This window comes from Motacilla alba, chromosome 13, assembly GCF_015832195.1.
Source record: "Motacilla alba alba isolate MOTALB_02 chromosome 13, Motacilla_alba_V1.0_pri, whole genome shotgun sequence".
Classification (NCBI taxonomy): Eukaryota; Metazoa; Chordata; class Aves; order Passeriformes; family Motacillidae; genus Motacilla; species Motacilla alba.
This window is the reverse complement of record NC_052028.1, coordinates 16,368,419-16,386,119: the sequence shown is the minus strand read 5'-3', so window position 1 is coordinate 16,386,119 and position 17,701 is coordinate 16,368,419. Positions and strand designations below refer to the sequence as shown.

General features: G+C 53.4%; 1 protein-coding gene across 1 annotated transcript in view; it reads left to right on the top strand.

Moving 5' to 3' along the window:
- The window catches only part of STK10 (serine/threonine kinase 10), a 41,691-nt gene extending 26,855 nt beyond the window's left edge, over nt 1-14,836 (top strand). Inside the window, exons 5-19 of the mRNA XM_038150174.1 lie at nt 1,739-1,811; nt 2,417-2,611; nt 3,610-3,691; nt 3,841-3,975; nt 4,690-5,436; nt 6,638-6,768; nt 7,902-8,025; nt 8,723-8,902; nt 9,476-9,568; nt 9,732-9,861; nt 10,272-10,396; nt 10,975-11,163; nt 11,437-11,562; nt 12,072-12,185; nt 12,294-14,836. Coding sequence (XP_038006102.1) covers nt 1,739-1,811; nt 2,417-2,611; nt 3,610-3,691; nt 3,841-3,975; nt 4,690-5,436; nt 6,638-6,768; nt 7,902-8,025; nt 8,723-8,902; nt 9,476-9,568; nt 9,732-9,861; nt 10,272-10,396; nt 10,975-11,163; nt 11,437-11,562; nt 12,072-12,185; nt 12,294-12,434 — 2,585 coding nt within the window. The 3' untranslated portion in view covers nt 12,435-14,836. The remainder of the gene's footprint in view (nt 1-1,738; nt 1,812-2,416; nt 2,612-3,609; nt 3,692-3,840; nt 3,976-4,689; nt 5,437-6,637; nt 6,769-7,901; nt 8,026-8,722; nt 8,903-9,475; nt 9,569-9,731; nt 9,862-10,271; nt 10,397-10,974; nt 11,164-11,436; nt 11,563-12,071; nt 12,186-12,293) is intronic.
- The last annotated feature ends 2,865 nt before the right edge of the window (nt 14,837-17,701 follow it).

Here is a 17,701-nt window from a genome sequence, read left to right as displayed (position 1 = left end):
ATAATATTTAAAATATAATACAACATAATATAATATATAATAATATAATATATAATATATATAATATATTATATATATTATATATATTATATTATATAATGTTATATATACACTATAATACAATATAATGCAACATAATATAATATAATTAATCTAATTAATATACTATTTATAATAGAATAGAATAGAATAGAATAGAATAGAATATATATAATATATATAATATAATACAATAGAATAGAATATATATAATATAATATTTAAAATATAATATAATGCAACATAATATAATATATATAATAATATATAATATATGTTAGATATGTTAGATATATAATATTATATAATATTATATATACACTATAATACAATATAATGCAATATAATATAATAAATCTAATTAATATACTATATATAATATAATATAATATAATATAATATAATATAACATAACATAACATAACATAACATAACATAATATAATATAATATAATATAATATAATATAATATAATAATAAACTAGCCTTCTAAGAACATGGAGTCACATTCATTCCTTCCTGCCACGGGGCACCCCAGAAAACACCACACCTGAGTGTGGGGATTGAGGGCTGCTCCTCTGCTGCCCGAGGAGCAGCAGCACAAGCAGGGGAAGGTTTTGTTCCAGGGGAAGGCAAACGGAGCTGCGTGCTGTGCTGAGCCCCCAGGGCACAGCCAGCTCAGCCCCACGATGGATTTTTCCTCCCTGGGTTTGTTTAATCCCTCTCCGAAGCCAATTTCTGTGCCTTTTGGCCTGCTGAGCATCCTGAGCAGGGTTCCAGTTGGCAGGGCTGGGAGCTGGAAGAATTCCTCTTATCTGCACAGCGGCTTTGGTGGTGACAGGGGCAGCGTTGCCAAAGGGCTCCTTTGCCAGCTCTGGAGTTAAATTGGCACCCAGCGACCTGCTGGGGGAGGAGAGGCTGGATTTGTCTGCAGGAGGGTGACCCCCAGGCAGGGACACCCTGAGCTCAGCCTGGGGACGGGGGACAGCTCTTCCAGCTGCCACCAGGGCTGTCCCAGAGAGCAAACCCTCCGGGGGTGGGCTCAGGACCCCCTGACCACTTCAATTTGGGTTGAGCTCAGAAGGGACAAAATCAGGGGGAGGCATCTTGGAGTGGCTGGAGGGGAGAGAAGGAATGGAACAGCAGTTTGGTTTTTCTGCTCTAAAATCAGGCTTCCTGCTAGGAAATAGATCCTGAAATCTGCCATGGAGGAATGTAACACCACTTTGGTTATTCTGCTCTAAAAATCAGGCTTTTTGCTAGGAAATAGATCCTGAAATCTGCTGTGGAGGAATGTAACACCACTCTGGTTTTTCTGCTCTAAAATCAGGCTTTTTGCTAGGAAATAGATCCTGAAATCTGCTGTGGAGGAATGTAACACCACTCTGGTTTTTCTGCTCTAAAAATCAGACTTTAGTCCTGAAATCTGCCATGGAGCTGCTTTTGTTTGCAGAAAAGAGCTCCATTTCCTCCTAGACGTGTAAGGTTTGGCAGGAGGGGGTTGTCGTGCCTGTTTTATAGCACATGGGAGAGGAAAATCCTGGGGGTCATGTACCCCAGACCAAGTTTAATTCCTGATGCTCAGCTCAGAGGACACAGTGTGTGTTGTTTGCTTTCCAGTCTGTGCCTCAGCCCAGTGTGCTAACTCAGAAGGGTTTTTCAGCTTTCCTCCAGCCTCTAATGTTATTGCTCTTTGCAGCTGACTTTGGAGTGTCTGCCAAGAACATGAAAACCTTGCAGAAGCGAGATTCCTTCATTGGGACCCCTTACTGGTGAGTCCCCTGTTCATGAAGGGCTTCACTCCTGAAGATCAGGTTTGCTCTGGAGCTTTGGGCTGTGTTGGGCCACAGTGCCTTGGAGTGGGAGGATCTGAATGAGCATTCTTGGCCATTTCCTGCACGTTTCAGGGGTTTTCCTTGCCTGAGCAGAGCTGTGAGCAGCCTGCGTGCTGCAGAGGGGTCACAGTGCTCCAGGCTTGGAGCGAGGGTCACACCAGCGTGCTCCCCCTGCTCTCCCCACCCCGGGGCTGAGATGGGCTTTGAAGCCACTCCAAGCGCATGGGAACGAGTCCCTGCCCCAGAAACACAACCTCTAAATCAGCCAGCTTGCTGAAGGAGTGGAATTGCAGGGATTAATTGATGCTCTGAGGCAACATCCGCGCCAGATGTCAACGGCCTGGGGGTTTTCTGGGGAGGAGGGAGGGGGCTGTGCCCCGTGGAAAAGATGCTGCAGCTTCTGAAACCCAAAGCTGGGGGGGAAAGCTGTGCTTTCTGCAGCACTGGAGGGAAAAGCTGTGTTTCCTGCAGCTCTGTGGGTGATTTGAAAGGTTTAATTGCTGCTGCCAGGCGTCACCCCGGCCCCGCTCTGCCCTTCGCAGGATGGCCCCGGAGGTGGTGATGTGCGAGACCATGAAGGACACTCCCTACGACTACAAGGCTGACATCTGGTCCCTGGGCATCACCCTGATCGAGATGGCCCAGATTGAGCCACCCCACCACGAGCTCAACCCCATGAGGGTCCTGCTGAAGATCGCCAAGTCCGACCCGCCCACGCTCAGCTGCCCTTCCAAATGGTGAGGGGGCAGCCCAGGGAGCACCTCCCAGCTCACACACGGAGAAAAACCAGCTGCTTTTAGCAGTTTTCTTCCATTTGAGTAGGGTTGCAGCTGTATTCCAGCTCCAGCTGTGTGCGAGGGGCTGGGAAGGCAGTGCTGGCCGAGGGCAGGATGCTCACGCTGTGCTCACGGTGTCCAGGCAGCACAGGGAGAGCTGCTGCTCACCCACAGAGCCCCCAAAATCAGGGGTGACCCCTTGGCTGTTCTCAAAACAACCCGTGTGCATGAAGGGCAGATTTTTCTCTAAAGTTGGAGATGGCCAAGAGCTCCAGAAGTGCTTTCCCTGAAGTCTGGAAAGCCAATTCTGCACGTAAAAGAAAACTAGCCAGTTAATTTAAAGAAAACTAGCTAGTTAATTTTTAATTATTTATTTATTTTATTTATTTACTTCTTTTTAAATCATAAAAGCTGCTGCAGGTCAGCCAGCAGCAAATGACTGGCAGAGCCCTGGAGTCCCAGCATTGTCACAGGCAGCAGGCAGGGTGGGAGCTGCCTCGGGAGCTGCCCAGAAGTGACATCAGGGCCACGCTCTGGAGCTCAGAGCTGCACTTTGCAGGCTGAGGGTGCCCTCCTATGGGGTTCCTGCTCCTTCACAGCCACCCTTCCCCACTGGGGCTCTGGGGATGGCTCCTTGTCCCCAGGCAGCTCCTGCTGCCATGGGCTCCTTTGGGGGACAGCTGCTGTGTCCTGCCCTGCCTGGGGCACAGGGGCTGGGGCTCAGTCCCCACCATCTGCTGCCAGCACAGGAAAAGGCAAAACCTTGTCCCTGACCTGGCCCTGTTGCTGCTTGTCATACAAACAATCAGAATTCCTGAGCACAGGGTTTCTCATGGGAGCAAAATGCTGATTATGGCCAGTTGCGAGCTGGGCCAGAACCTGCTGAGGGATCAAGCTGATCCCCCTGCTATTTGAGGCCTTTCCTGTGCTGAATTTCTCACCACCAGCTGTGTTTGAAGGTCCCTGGAGTTCAGAGATTTCCTGAAGAAGGCGCTGGACAAGAACCCAGAGACCCGGCCCAGTGCTGCCCAGCTGCTGGAGGTAGGGACCAGAGCAGTGACCCTAGACTGGATTCAGATTATTTCTGCCTTGTTTGGAAAGTTCATGGCATTTTTCAGCCATTAAACTGCCCTTGGGCTCACAAGGTGTGGCTTTGGCCAGCTGACATTTTCATTGTGCTTGGTTTTCAGCATCCCTTTGTCAGCAAGGTCACCAGCAACAGGGCCCTGCGGGAGCTGGTGGCCGAGGCCAAGGCCGAGGTGATGGAGGAGATCGAGGACAGCCGGGATGAAGCAGAGGAGGATGACTCCTCGGAGTCTGCCTCGGTGAGTGGCTTCCCCACGGTGGCTGTGCTGAGGGAAAGAACCTGCTGATTTTTTCAGCTCCTGAAAACGGGTGTGGGTCACATCAGGGGGAGGGGAAGCGGTTGCTTGGCCTGGGAGGGGCTGGGTTTTGGTGGCTGCCAAGGGCATGGAGAAATAAATAATGGTGCTGGGGGGTGGCCCGGTGCCCACTCGCAGGAGGGGCTCATGAAAAGGGGTTAAAAAACAAAAGGAAAAAGGGAAAAAAAAAGGGAAGCAAGCCCTGATGCAGGCTGGAGAAGCTGGAGGGGAAGCAAAGCCAGCAGCACGTGGAGGGACCACCAGTCTGAGGAGGGAGCTGGGCAAATCTTTAGCTCTTTGAAGGGGACATCTCAGAGCTCCTTGGGGACATGTCTGGACCTCCCTCCTCTGTCACAAAGGGAAGGGGCTCGTCCACAGTGGAGTTAGCCATGGGAAAAGGAGTTTGGTGTGCCAATTCCTCATCTGCCTCTTAAGGGTGTGCAGGTTCTGGGGCTTTTTCATTGTTCCTCTTCCTTCCACCCAGGATCCTTGGGGCCACAAACCTGGGGAAAGACGGAAGCATCCCAGTGCAGATGTCCTGAAAGGGACATTCCCTCCCAGATTAGTTCAGGGTGACTTTGCTCTGCCTTGTTAGCCCTTGCAGTTGTGTTGAGTGGTGGTGCCAAACCCAACATCTGCCCTCGCCTGTCTTTGCAGCCCCCTGGGAAGCACAAGCGGGACCCCTCCGAGGTGAGCCAGCTGAGCTTTGATGGGGAGAAACCTCCGGACTCGTCCCTGCCCAAAGCTGTGAACGGCTCCATGGGGACTGGCAAGGACACCACAGAGGGCCAGAGCCACAAAGCCTCGGATAAAGGGATGAGCAGTGACAGTGACAAACTGGAGAGCAACCACTCCACAAAACCCAGCTCGGCCTCCTCGGCCACCCAGGACAAGCCGGACATCATCCTGCAGCCAGGACATTTGGGAAACTCAACGGAGGGGAACAAGGAGCCCAGGCCAGGCAGGGAGGAGAGGAAGAGCCTTGGGGAGAGGAAGAGCATCGAGGAGAGGAAGAGCATCGAGGAGAGGAAGAGCATCGAGGAGAGGAAGAGCATTGGGGAGGGAAAGAGCCTTGAGGAGAGGAAGAGCGTTGAGGAGAGGAAGAGCATTGGGGAGGAGAAGAGCATCGAGGAGAGGAAGAGCCTTGAAGAGGGGAAGAGCCTTGGAGAGAGGAAGAGCATGGGGGAGAGGAAGAGCATCGTGGAGCGACCAGAGAGTGTTTTCCTGGAGAACTTCAGCGAGGAGAAGCTGGCCAATGGAAGCCTGGAGCCCCTGGGGCCATTCCCCCGCTCCAAAAGGGACTCGGATTCCGGCAGCACTTCAGCCTCCGAGAGCATGGACCTCACCATCTCCTTGTCTGCTGACCTGTCCCTCAACAGGGAGAGCGGCTCCATCTCCCTCAAGGTGAGAGTGGTGCCAGAGGGTGCAGGGACATGGAGAAGGGAGGAACCCTTCCCCAGGAAAGGCTTTCCAGGGTTCGTTTTCCATGCTGCCTGTCCCAGGTGGGCTCAGGCCAGCACAGCATTTACAGCTGGGTTGAGCTGTGCCAGGGGGATGTGGCATGTCCTCAAGTGAAGGAGGAGCTCTTGGCGGAGTTGCTGAAGGTTCATGTGTCCTCTTCTGTGCCAGGCCACTGAAATCTGGGGGAAGTCCGATGTCTTGTGTGTATTTTGTGTGCAGTAACCACACCACGAGCCTGACTAGTCCTTGCTCAAGGGTGAAACCCCAAATGGGGCTTCCTAAACTTTATCCATAGTCCATCATTCTGCTGCCCTTCCCTAGCATGCCTGATCCCAGGGCAAAGTTCATCTGGGCTTGTGCCTCTCAGTTTTCCCAACCTGCCCTACATCTGGCCTGGGTTGTGTCAGCAGGGACTGCACAAAGCTTCTTGGCTTTTGCTAAAGCTTCCTGGAGGCTGGGAATGCTTGACCTGGAGCTGCCCAGGTCAGCAGGGCTGAGAGGAAGAGGCAAAATAACTGGAATGGGATTTGCTGAGCTCCAGGAGAAGAAATGCCGTGGCTTGAGGGGGCAGAGGGATGTGTTGCACAAGATCTTTGTCACATTGCCTGCCTGAGCGAGAACTTCCCGGCACAGAAACATGCCTAAAAACCTTTCTTGGCAAAACCTTCCCCACCTCCTGCTGGGAGCTGGAGAGCCAACATCCCCCAGAGCAGCCTGCAATCCCTAATGACTGGAAATGTGATGCTCTTGCACAGGAATTTATCCTCCTCCTCCTTTCCAGGACACCTGGAATCCTCGAGGAGGAGGAATATGATGCCACACAGAGATTTGCTCTCTGAGTTGGTCCTTTAGAAGGGGAAAGGAGTTTTTTGTGCTTTTCAGGGAGTAACCCCTGTCAGATCATGGTGAGGGAGGGTCTGTGGGAGGTGGGTCAGGTTTCTTCAGGGCAGAAGTCCCGCTGCTCCGTGGTTTGATAGCCAGGCTGGATCTCCAACTTCACCGATGGTTTGTGCTCCATGTGCTTTCCTTCTGTATGTTCCTCACGAATAACAGAGCATTAAAACTGCTCTGAGGGCTCCAGCGCAGCTCTTGCAGCCCTGGGGAGCTGCTTCACAGCCCCCCCTCTCCTCCCTGCCCACCCCAGGACTCGCGGATGCAGAAGAAGACCCTGAAACGCACCCGCAAGTTCGTGGTGGATGGGGTGGAGGTGAGCGTCACCACCTCCAAGATCATCAGCGAGGACGAGAAGAAGGATGAAGAAATGAGGTTCCTCAGGCAAGTGGGGCACTGCGATGGAGGGAGGGCAGGGTTTTCCTCTCTCTGAGCTAATCCAGGGGCGACCTAAAGTCCTCTTTGTTGTCTTGGTCCTGCTTGGACAGGGGAAGGAGGGATTCAGCTCAAGGTGCAGCAAGGCTGTGACAAGGAGAGGTTTGTTGTGGCTGGCTCTGTCCTCTGGGAATGGCTGAATGTGTCCCCAGGGCTGCAGATGCCTGGCTCAGTGGAAATTAGCTCAGAAATCTTCTCAAGATGTTCCTCTCCCTTTTGTTCTGAAATCTCCTCAGACTTCATTAACAGAATGGCCAAGGGAGTTGTAAACTCCTGGAGCATTATTTAATATTCATGGGTGCATCCTCTCTCCTTGATGACTCCTTTGCAGATCTTACAGCTTTCAAACCTCCCTGACTTACTCTCAGAAAGAGGAGCTGCTGTTTCTAGCACTGAAATGAAAAGGCCCTTAAAATAATTAAAATACAAATCGTTTCATTTGATGCCCAATTCCAGGCTCCCTCGTGCTGCTCTCGGGGACTCCCTGAGAGGATAATTTGTCCTAAACACTGTGTCCCTGTGGCTGCCTTATTCCTCAGCCCCAGTATCAGATTTATGTAAAAGCTCATTAGCAGAGCTCATTTCCTGGTGAGCTGGATGAGGGGAGGGATGCAATGCCGTCGTAGATGGGTCAGAATTTGGGAAAACTGCCCTTTTTTGCCACCCAGGTGTGAGTGAGAACGGATACAGAGCACAGAGGCCAGGCCAGAGCAGTCCAGCTTGGGACTTGAGGAGCAGTGAGCACTAACCCAGCTGGCACAATGGGTATTTGGGCTGCTGGGGGACACCAGTCCCTGCAGAACCCCCTCAGGAGCCTTGCCAGGGCTGGTTTGGGAAGCTGTGAATGCTGACAGGCCTTAGCTGCGGGAGCTGGTGGCTTTCCAGCAGTTCCCATGAGCAGCATCCTGCAGTGTCCCAGCCCCTGGAGCGCATCAGGGATCTCCCTCCAGAGCAGGGCAGGGCGCGCTGCAGCTTCCACCCCCTGCTGAAATGCTCTGCTTGTGCACGGGACCATCTCTGCCCATCACATCCCCCCCACCTGGCCTGACCCTGCATCTCTCTGTCCCCCTGCCCCTCTGCAGGCGCCAGGAGCTGCGGGAGCTGCGGCTGCTGCAGAAGGAGGAGCACAGGAACCAGGCCCAGCTGAACAGCAAACACCAGCTGCAGCAGGAGCAGATGCTGCGGCGCTTCGAGCAGGAAATGATGGTAGGAGGGCAGGGAGAACCCCTGGGAACCCCTGGGAACCCAGCTCCTCTGCAGGTGCCCCACACGGGGATGCTCTCCGGGTTGCAACAGCCTTGGGCACCACAGGAACCCCTTTGGGATTCGAAGCATGGGTGGAGGATGGAGGTTTTGTGGGCATTAAGCAGCTTGAGAGGCACTGGCAGCCTTTGTCTGGCAGGGTGTCACAGGGGAAGGGCTGTTCTGGACTTTTCTCTCTTTCATGATCTTTTCTTTTGTGTCTGTTCATGGCTACTGTGAGAAACAGTTTATAGTGCTGTTGTAATTCACAGGGAAAAAAAACAACAAACCTTTAAATAAGAAAGCAGCACGGCCTGAGTGTGACAGCAGGAAATCTGGCAAGGCTTTGAGTGTAAATTGAATAAACTGGCCTCACACACTCGGTCCCTTCTGTTGAAGTAAAATAATATTGTAGCTAATCACAGAACTGGAAGGGTCCTTAAAGATCTTCTCCTTCCATGGCACGAGGGCAGTGTTGGAGCACAGAGCTCCAAACTTTGTGAGATGTTGGTTGGAAGTTTCCCTCCTGTGTAAAGAAGCTCAATCCAAGCAGAAACAACCCCCCTGCCCCTTTTATTCTTTTTTTTCTCTTTTCACTTTTCTTTTTAAACTTTTGGAACGCAGCAAAGCAGGAACCCTAACCCTGACCTTTCCTGGGCAGGCGAAGAAGAAGTTCTACGACACGGAGCTGGAGAACCTGGAGCGGCAGCAGAAGCAGCAGATCGAGAGGATGGAGCAGGAGCACGCGCTGCGGCGGCGCGAGGAGGCCAGGCGCATCCGCCTGGAGCAGGAGCGCGAGCACGCCCGCTTCCTGGAGCAGCTCAAGCAGATGAAGAAGGAGGTGAACGTTGGGGATGGGAGGGAGGGAGGGAAGGTGATTTCCCACACCTCTTTCTTCCTGAGAAGTTCAGCAATTCCCGTGGCGGAACTTGAGAGGAAAGCTGTTGGTGTTTTATGAGGGAAGTCTTGGTTTTGGGTGGTTCCTGAGGTGCTTTTGGAAGATTCCTGAGGTGCTTTTGGGTGATTCCTGAGCTGGTTTTGGGTGATTCCTGAGGTCCTAGTTTGGTGATTCCTGAGGTGCTTTTGGGTGATTCCTGAGGTGCTTTTGGGTGATTCCCTAGATGGCTCTGGGTGATTCCTTAGATGGTTCTGGGTGATTCCTGAGATGGTTCTGGGTGATTCCTGAGCTGGTTTTGGGTGATTCCTGAGGTGTTTTGGGGTGATTCCTTAGATGGTTCTGGGTGATTCCTGAGGTGTTTTTGGGTGATTCCTGAGAGCCTTCTTGGTGATTCCTGAGCTGGTTTTGGGTGATCCCGAGGGTCTTTTGGGTGATTCCTGAGCTGTTCAGTGACTCGAGGTAGGGCTGTTCCTGGCCTAAAGTGCCCTGCAGGGAAATTTAATTTCCTCCCCTCAGGTCAAGAACGAGGTTGAGAAGCTGCCACGGCAGCAGCGCAAAGGGAACCTGAAGGCGAAGATGGACGACTTCACCCAGAAAAAACAAACCATGGTGAGCCTCAGGGAAGATTCCCCCAGTTCCAGGAGTGGGAAACGTGCAGTAGAATAAAGCATCCTTCCTGCTGGAGGGACTGGCAGGTTCTGAAACACCAGCAGCTGCTTTCCAAGCTGCAGCAGAGGGCGAGCTCGTGGTGGCACTGCTGGTTTGTTAACAGGAACAGGAGTTTTTGGCCAAGCAGAAGGAGGACCTGGAGCAGGCCATGAAGAACATCATTGCCCAGAACAAAAGAGAGATCTGTGACAAGGAGCGGGAGTGCCTCAACAAGAAGCAGCAGCTGATGAGAGGTGGGTGGCAAAGGCTGTGAGGGAGGGGAGGGAGTGCAGCAACCATGGGTTTATCCAGCCCTGGCTCTTCCCACGCAGCAGATGCTGTGACAGAGTTGCAAGCTGGCAGGATGGGATGTGGAAAAAACCAGCCTTGCCAGGTCCTGTCTAAATGTTTAACAATAATAATACTTAGTGCTTTAATCTTCAAAGTGCTTTACAAATATGAACCAATTAGGCTTCATAATTGCAAGAAATCGGGTTCCAATATGTTTGCAACCAATTTCTCTCGGAAAACAGGAGGTGAATGATCACCCCCAACATCTGCTGCCCTCTTGGTGCGCACAGAGGTCTCTCGAGCTCGGGACACTTTGTGTGACCAGGATGAGAGGCCAGGGTGGGTGATCTCCTGCTCCTTCTCCTCCCCACAGACCGGGAAGCTAGCATCTGGGATCTGGAAGAGCGTCAGCAGCAGGAGAAGCACCAGCTCATCAAGCAGCAGCTGAAGGACCAGTATTTCCTCCAGAGGCACGAGCTGCTCCGGAAGCACGAGAAGGTGAAGGCTTTGCACCTTCCCACGCTGGTGTGGGTCAGCAAAGTGTCCTCGGGTGCTTCCCTTCCAGGCTGAAAGGGGGGAAATCACCAAGGCTGTGTGTTCAGTCCCCATATGGGCCATTCACTTAAGAGCTGGATTCGATCCTTGTGGGTCCCTTCCAACTCGGAATACTCTGTAATTCTGTGAATTCTGTAATTCTAGGGGTGGGTTGGGAGTCAAAGGGCTTGGTCATTATTAGTGAAAAAGGACCAGAGTAAAGCTGGTGTCAAGAAGGCAATGAAGCCTTCTTGCCTGGGATGTGTGCTCTGTGTTGTGAGCATTTAATGTGCAGGAAGTTGGGAATTCTGGGGGGCTTTTCTGGAAATCTGCCACTGCCCAGGATTTGGCATGGGTGATTCCCAGAGCATGGAGTGGAGACTGGCACTTCCAGCCCCTTCTCCTCTGCTTTCCCAGCACGTTCAGTCCTTGCCATCCCCTCTTACCCCTTTGGAGTGTCACCAGCCACCTCCGGGCTATTCCCAAACCTGCTCTCCAGCTGTCCCAGCTGTCCCTCCCCTCTGAGCCCTGTGTGCCTGCAGGAGAGGGAGCAGATGCAGCGCTACAACCAGCGCATGCTGGAGCAGCTGAAGGTGAGGCAGCAGCAGGAGAGGGCCCGGCTGCCCAAGATCCAGCGCAGCGAGGGCAAGACCCGCATGGCCATGTACAAGAAGAGCCTCCACATCCACTCCAGCGGCAGCGCCTCCGAGCAGAGGGAGAAGATCAAACAGGTCAGGGCCTGAAAAGGCACCAGGAGTTGAGGCTTGGCTCAGTAGGGGGAGAAAGCTGCCTTTTCCCAAATTCCTGTTTCCAGGGTTTAATTTACTGCTGGGCTGGAGGGCTCTGTTTTGTGGCGTCATGTGTGGTTTTCAGCCATCGTGACTTGTGCTGGGAAGCAACACAAATTCCTTCTTCCCTGTGCAGTAATGGAAGCTGGGCTGGTCTCTCAGGCAGCCCCAGAGACCAGGGCAGTGCTGCCTACACATTGCTTTTCCCTCTGCCAGTTTGCTCTGCAGGAGGAGAAGAGGCAGAAGGCAGAGCGGCTGCACCAGCAGCAGAAGCACGAGTCGCAGATGAAGGACATGCAGGCCCAGTGTGAGAGCAACACCAACGAGCTCCAGCATCTCCAGGTACTCATCCCTCATGGCTTGCTCTGCCAGAGCTGCCTGTGCAGGGCTCAGCCTCTGGAGGAGTGGCTGCAGAGGACTGACAGGGGTTGGTGTCCCCTTGCTCTTGCCTTGAGAGGTTTTTGTTGCCGTTGTCTAAACGTGGAGCTCAGAGCTCTGGATGTCTCTGCCTAAGACATTGGGTCTGAACATGGAGCTCACAGCTCTGAATGTCTCTTGCCCAAGACAAATCCTGTTTGACTGTAAGAAATAGATGTAACTAAAGCTGATAAGCCAAGAAACACTTATAATGTATTATAATTCAGAAATAATTAGCTTCTGATTGTAATAGCATAAATTATAACATCTGCATTGTCTCAGCCTTCACATGAGACTGGAAATGGAATAAAAGTTTTTAAAACACCTCTCAGTTACCCCATCCCTAAGTCAGAAAAGAGCTTAACCCAACATTTGACCACTGGATGTAGAGTTGCAGCTGCTGATGGGTGTTGTGTTTGCTGATGTGTCTTTAGAATGAGAAGTGTCACCTCCTGATCGAGCACGAAACCCAGAAGCTGAAGTCCCTGGATGAGAGCCACAACCAGCACATGAAGGAGTGGCGGGACAAGCTGAGACCACGGAAGAAGGTGGGACCTCCTGGCTGTGAGCAGGGTGTCCTGCCTGGCTGGAGGGACAGCGCCCATGGCTCCAGAACGATCTCAAACCCAGCTCTTGTGTTGTTCTCTTTGCTCAAGGCCCTGGAGGATGAGCTGAACCAGAAGAAGCGTGAGCAGGAGATGTTCTTCAAGCTGAGCGAGGAGGCCGATGGGCAGGTGCCAGTGTCCCCGAGCAAACACGCCAAGTTCGTCCCCTTCAGCTCCTCAGAGAGCTTGTAACGCCTGGCAGGCCACCAGCTGGTACTGGCCGTGTCCTCCTGGGCTGCTGGGGGCAGCTTGGACCGGGAGGACCCTCTCAGCAGCCCCTTCTCACCCCAGCACCCTCTGCCTGGGATGAACGTGGCCTCTGCACTGAGGGATGCTGGCTGGAACTCGGGGTGGCTTTCCCTGGAGCTCCAGGCTGGGAATTGGGGCAGGAGCCTCTCTGGACTGTCCTTGCACTGATGGCTGGATGCTTCCTGGGTGAGCCTGGTGCTCACCGGGTTTGTCAGCTCAGACTGGAGCAGTGACCACTCTGATCAGGAGAAAAGCCCCTCAGGGCAGGGCTGTCACCTCCCTCTCCGCCCTGGCTGCTCCTGTCCCTGTGCCCCAAGGCCTGGCCTGGGGCACAGCAGCTCTGGCATTGTCTGAAACTCACCTTGGCCTCAGACTCGCTCCTCTCCACGTGGCCCTGTTATTGCCACAGAGAGACAGAGATTTGGGGTTTTTTTTTGCCCAGGGAGGGCTGGGTTTTTGCTTTCCTCCTGCTCGCCACACAGACTGTGCAGAAAGGGGCTGGATGTCCTCCCGAAGACGCTTCTGCTCTTCCTCTGCTGTGACCAGTGGCACCACAGCCCCTGTGGCACTAACTCTGTGATCAGAGGCTGGTTTGGCTGATGCACTGCCCAGGCTTTGGTTCTGAGGCTGTGCAGGCGCAGAGGGGGAGGTTGGGGACAGCTCTCAGTCCTGTGGTGACACGGTGGAGCGTCTGTCACTGTCCTGTGCCCTGGGGATGAGTGCGGGGTGAAGGATGTTACTGCCAGAGCTCTCACGGTCACACAGGTGCTCGAGGCTGGTTTTTAAGTCGTTTCTGTGTGGGGCCAGGTGGGTCAGGCAGCCTGGCCAGCGGGTTGTGGCTGCAGAGCATCCAGAGGAGCAGTGGAACGGGGGAAGAGGAGATGCAAAGGAGCTTGTTGCTCCCAGCATCCCCTTGTCCACTGATGTCTCATCTCCTTGTGATGTGCCACAGCTTTTTGGATGGTTCTCCTGGCTGGGAGTCGTGGCAGAGTGGCAGAGCAGGTCCTCTGTCCTTTCTGTCCCCTCCTGCACAAGGCAGGGCTTGGCTGAGCTGCTGGGTGGGACTGGGAGCACAGAGCTGGGGAGGGCTCAGGGACCTCACTGGCAGCACCTTCTTCTTTACACAACCCAAAGGTGTAAGGCAGCACTTAAATTGGTTTTTTGGTTTTTTTCTGGACAACATTGTTTGTTTGAGACCTGTTTCTTTAGCAAGAAAAAAAGAATCTGCTTTAAAAAAAGAAAAGAAAATATAAGAAAAAAAGTTGTTATTCTCAAGTCCCCTCTGCTGATTTATTGGCATTTCAGGGAAAGGTGGTATGTGATGTGCCTCACTTCTAGGTACTGGGCTGAAGGAGGCAGCCCCCAGGTCTTTAACTCTGGATCTGGGGAGTGCATTTCCTACCCTTTTAGAGCCCCGAATCCATATTTGTAATCCTCCTGCAGGCTGGCAAGGCTCTGTCTCTTTGGGCCATTCCAGGTTCCCTCTGATTTCCCAGCAGTGCTGTCTCTGTTAATGAGCACAGCAAGGGCTCCTGCCCCACCTCCAGAACCTGCATTGTGCCTTCCAGGTGTGCTGACACCAGCCTGGGAGCTGCTGGCAGGGTAGTGAATGCCGAGGGATGCTGCTAAACGGGACAAGGGGCCGACTGGAGACCCTAATCCCCTGCAGGCTGTTACAGCAGCCCCAGTGGCTCTGGTTCTGGTCCTGCAAGGGCTGTGTCCCAGCGATCAGAGCCCTGTCCCCTGCAGCAGCTGTCCTGCAGCAGCACACTGTCCCCTCCCTCAGCGGAGGGCCGCTGCTGCCTCTGGTGCCTCCCCCAGCAGCCCAGGCAGCACCGTCCCTCTCTGCACAGCCCGCGGCCACCAGGGAGGATCTTCTGGGGGCTCTCCGAGCTGAGGCACTGCCCCCGTGGTAAACCAGGGGTCCCTTCCTCCAGTCCAGCTGGATTTCAGCTTGCAGAGAGCATCACAGCCTTGCCAACAGAGGCAGGAGTGGCTCTGTGCCCCATTTTTGCATTCTGTGTTCTCTCCCTGGCTCCAGTGCCGTGTCCCTCACCTAGAAGGGGAGCACATCATCTGACTGTCACGTTTACAGCGCGCTTATCATTCTCCCTCCTTTCAAAAGAGGATTTTTCTCTTGTTCCCTGTTCAGGAGGAACCACAATTAAACACAGCTTGCTCTTCCCGGGGGGGGATGGGACACGATTTTAAAAATTGTGGCTTCGAATAAAAAGGGTTTTTTAAAATATTTTGTAAAATATCTTCAGTGGGGCCACCACCATGATGTGAAGACCTCTCTAATAAAGTAACAGACTGAGAAACCTGGGCATGGGGTCTGATTTTGTGCCTGCTTGCCAGCTGTGACCTCAGCTCAGCTTCGCTCCTGCTCTGGGTTTTGCTGACTTAGAGTAACTCCTGGCATTTGGACTTTGCGAGGCTGAATAAAAGCGAGCTGGAGCCTCTCCTGCTGCTCAGGAGCAGGGACATTTTCGGCACCAAGCTGAGGTTCTGGGGGTCTGAAGCGCAGCAGCCGCTCCCTGGGCGGCTTCGGTGCATTTTCAGATGGTGCTGGGCTGACGCTGCTCGGTGAGGAGTGAGAACTGCACCTCGAGAGCAGAGCATTTCTGCGGGCTCCTTCCTCTTTGATTAACAGCACTCTCACACAAACGCTTCGGTTCCCGTGTTCTGGTGGGACAAGGAGATGCCTCCCTGTCCCTCCCATGCTCTTCTCTGCTCAGGAGGAGAAAAAAATTCATGTTTTGCCCTGTGGGTGCAGGGGGAAATCTCTGCCTCATCCCCTGGGCTGCTCGGGAGAGCTCCCACCACAGAACCCAAACGCCCTTTGTTCCCTGCTCACAACTTTTCACCTGCTGCTTTCATTGATTCCTCCCAAGGACTCACCACATTGAATTAGGGCAGCTTTGACACCGGCCCGTGGAGCTGCTGTGGGTTTACCCTCAGTTTTGGAAGGCTGTGCCAGAAGCTGCCAATTGAACCTTGGATTTCCTGCGGGAAGCGACCTTGCTGGCAGTGTCCACCCCAGGTAAGCGCAGGACCTGAGCTCAGGTGAGGTGTTGAGAAGGAGATGGAATTGGGAGTGTGAGGTGGTGCTGGTGAGGATTTAAGTGAGCAGAGAGAGAAGGATGAGCAAGCCTGAGGGTTCCTGTCTCCTTGCTCCACAAGAGGGTAAGGAATGGAGTAGCTGAGGACACATAATCAATCATTTTGTTTATGTATAGCAGGACTGCACTGGTCTCAGTGCATCCCAGGGAAGCAGGAGATCTCCGGGGAATATTTAACTTCATCTGCATGTCCTTGGCAGTGCCTGAGGGGAGCTTCAACCATGAGGATTTAACATATACATAAATATGTGTCTAAGTACTGTATATTCCAGAAATAACTGTTAACTACCATTTCACCCGGGCGCTAGGCTGAAAACAGAGCCAAAGTAAAAACATTTCTTCATTTTTAAAACCAGAGCTGACAGCCCTGAGAAGCTCCTGGCGCTGCAGCAGCTGCAGCATTCCCTGCGGGTCAGGTCCTGTCACATCTGGGCTCCAAACTCCTCTGGGCAGCCCAAGGGCTTCTGCGGTTGCTGATGCTGGAACTCTCTGGGGGAAGAAAAGCAGGGCAGGCAGGGAGGGTCCTGGGGCTTGTGCCTGAGTGCTCTCCTCCCACGGCTGCATGCGTGCTCCTTGGGCTCTGCAGGACTCCAGAGACTCGTCTGCACCCTCTGAAGCCAAACGCTGCTGCGAGCTCCCGCTGCTGTGGCCACTGGTTCCTTCTGCAAACACCAAACTCCCCCCGGCCCGAGCAGTCCAAGCCTCCCTGGAGGTGTTGGCCCTGCCTTGCTGCTGGTGTTTTCTCTCCTGCCTGGGATGGGGTGGATTTTGGGGGCACTTTGCCCCGGCAGCCCATCCTGCACTGCTCCGGAGCCGATTCCAGGCTGGCCGGAGCGGGATGCTCGCTGCTCTTCCTCTCGCTCACTAGATGGCACAACGCTGGAGCTCCTGAAGGGCTCCCTGGCTCTTTCCCCTGCATTTGGCACTCTGTGCCATCCCTTCCACCAGATCTCTGCTTCTCCTCGGGGTTTCAGTACTTTTCCAGCCTTGTCCTCAGCAGTTTCCCTGGGCTCCCCCATTTGAGGGCTCAGCATCCCCTGTGTGTGTCCTGCTCTCCCTGGGCAGGGTGGGTGCTGCCTGCTGCCAGCCTGGCTGCCGTGGGTGGCACCTAAACCCTGCAACCCAGGGGTCACAGCAGTGCAAAACCATTCCTGCTGACAGCTGGGAATCAGAGAGGTCCAGCCCTGGTGTGAAATGGGAAATCTCTGCTGGGCTGGGCTCCAGCTGCAGGGATGTGTCCCCTGTGGGGGTAGGAGCATCATTTTGGACTGATTTTTGTGAGGTGGCTCAGGGAGGATGGATGCATTTGTTCTGTACACAGGGAGGAGCAGGACATTCAGGCACCTGGCACAATCTCCCAGCTCTGAAATGGACAAGTGAGCAGCAGCAGCAGCAGCAGCAGGCTCTCCGTGCCAGGATGGTGCAGTCAGTGTTCCCTCTGCAGTCAGGGCTGATGGTGGGGCACTGCTTTCTTATTCCACTCCCTCCCTGACACCGGGCAGACCTCAGGGACTGCCCAGCTGTGCCCAAACAGCTGGAGTCCACTTACAGCCGTGCAGAAACCCATTTGTCCATCGGAGCTGAGGGATGGTTTTTCAGAAGCCGTTTGCCCTCTTGTTTTAAATTGCTCAGCTGATCCTGACAGGCACGAGGGAGAGTGCACAAGCCTGACCCTTGTGTAGGTCGTGACCTCTCCTGTGTAGTTATTTTATCACAGTTATTTTATTTTATTTGGCTTTGTGAAGCTTCAGCCTGTGGTTAGAGCAGCAGGGGATGAATGTTTATCCTGAGACTCCCCTCAGCTGCACCTGCAGCACCCAGCCTTTCTGTGGGACACATCTCTGCTGTCCTGCAGCAGCCTCCCCAGAGGCGTGGGTGAGCACAGGACTCCCAGGCCACTCTCACACCCCTCATTTGGGCTCCCTAACAATCCTTGGCAGATTCCTTGAGAAACGACCAGGGCACAGCAGAGCCCGAGGCAGGCTCTGCCTCTCCAGAGCAGCTTCCAGCATTTCTCCCCGGGGGAAGTGATCTGGTCAGCGTGCAAAGCCACTCCCCACTCCTGTCCACAGCCCTCATTAGACTTGT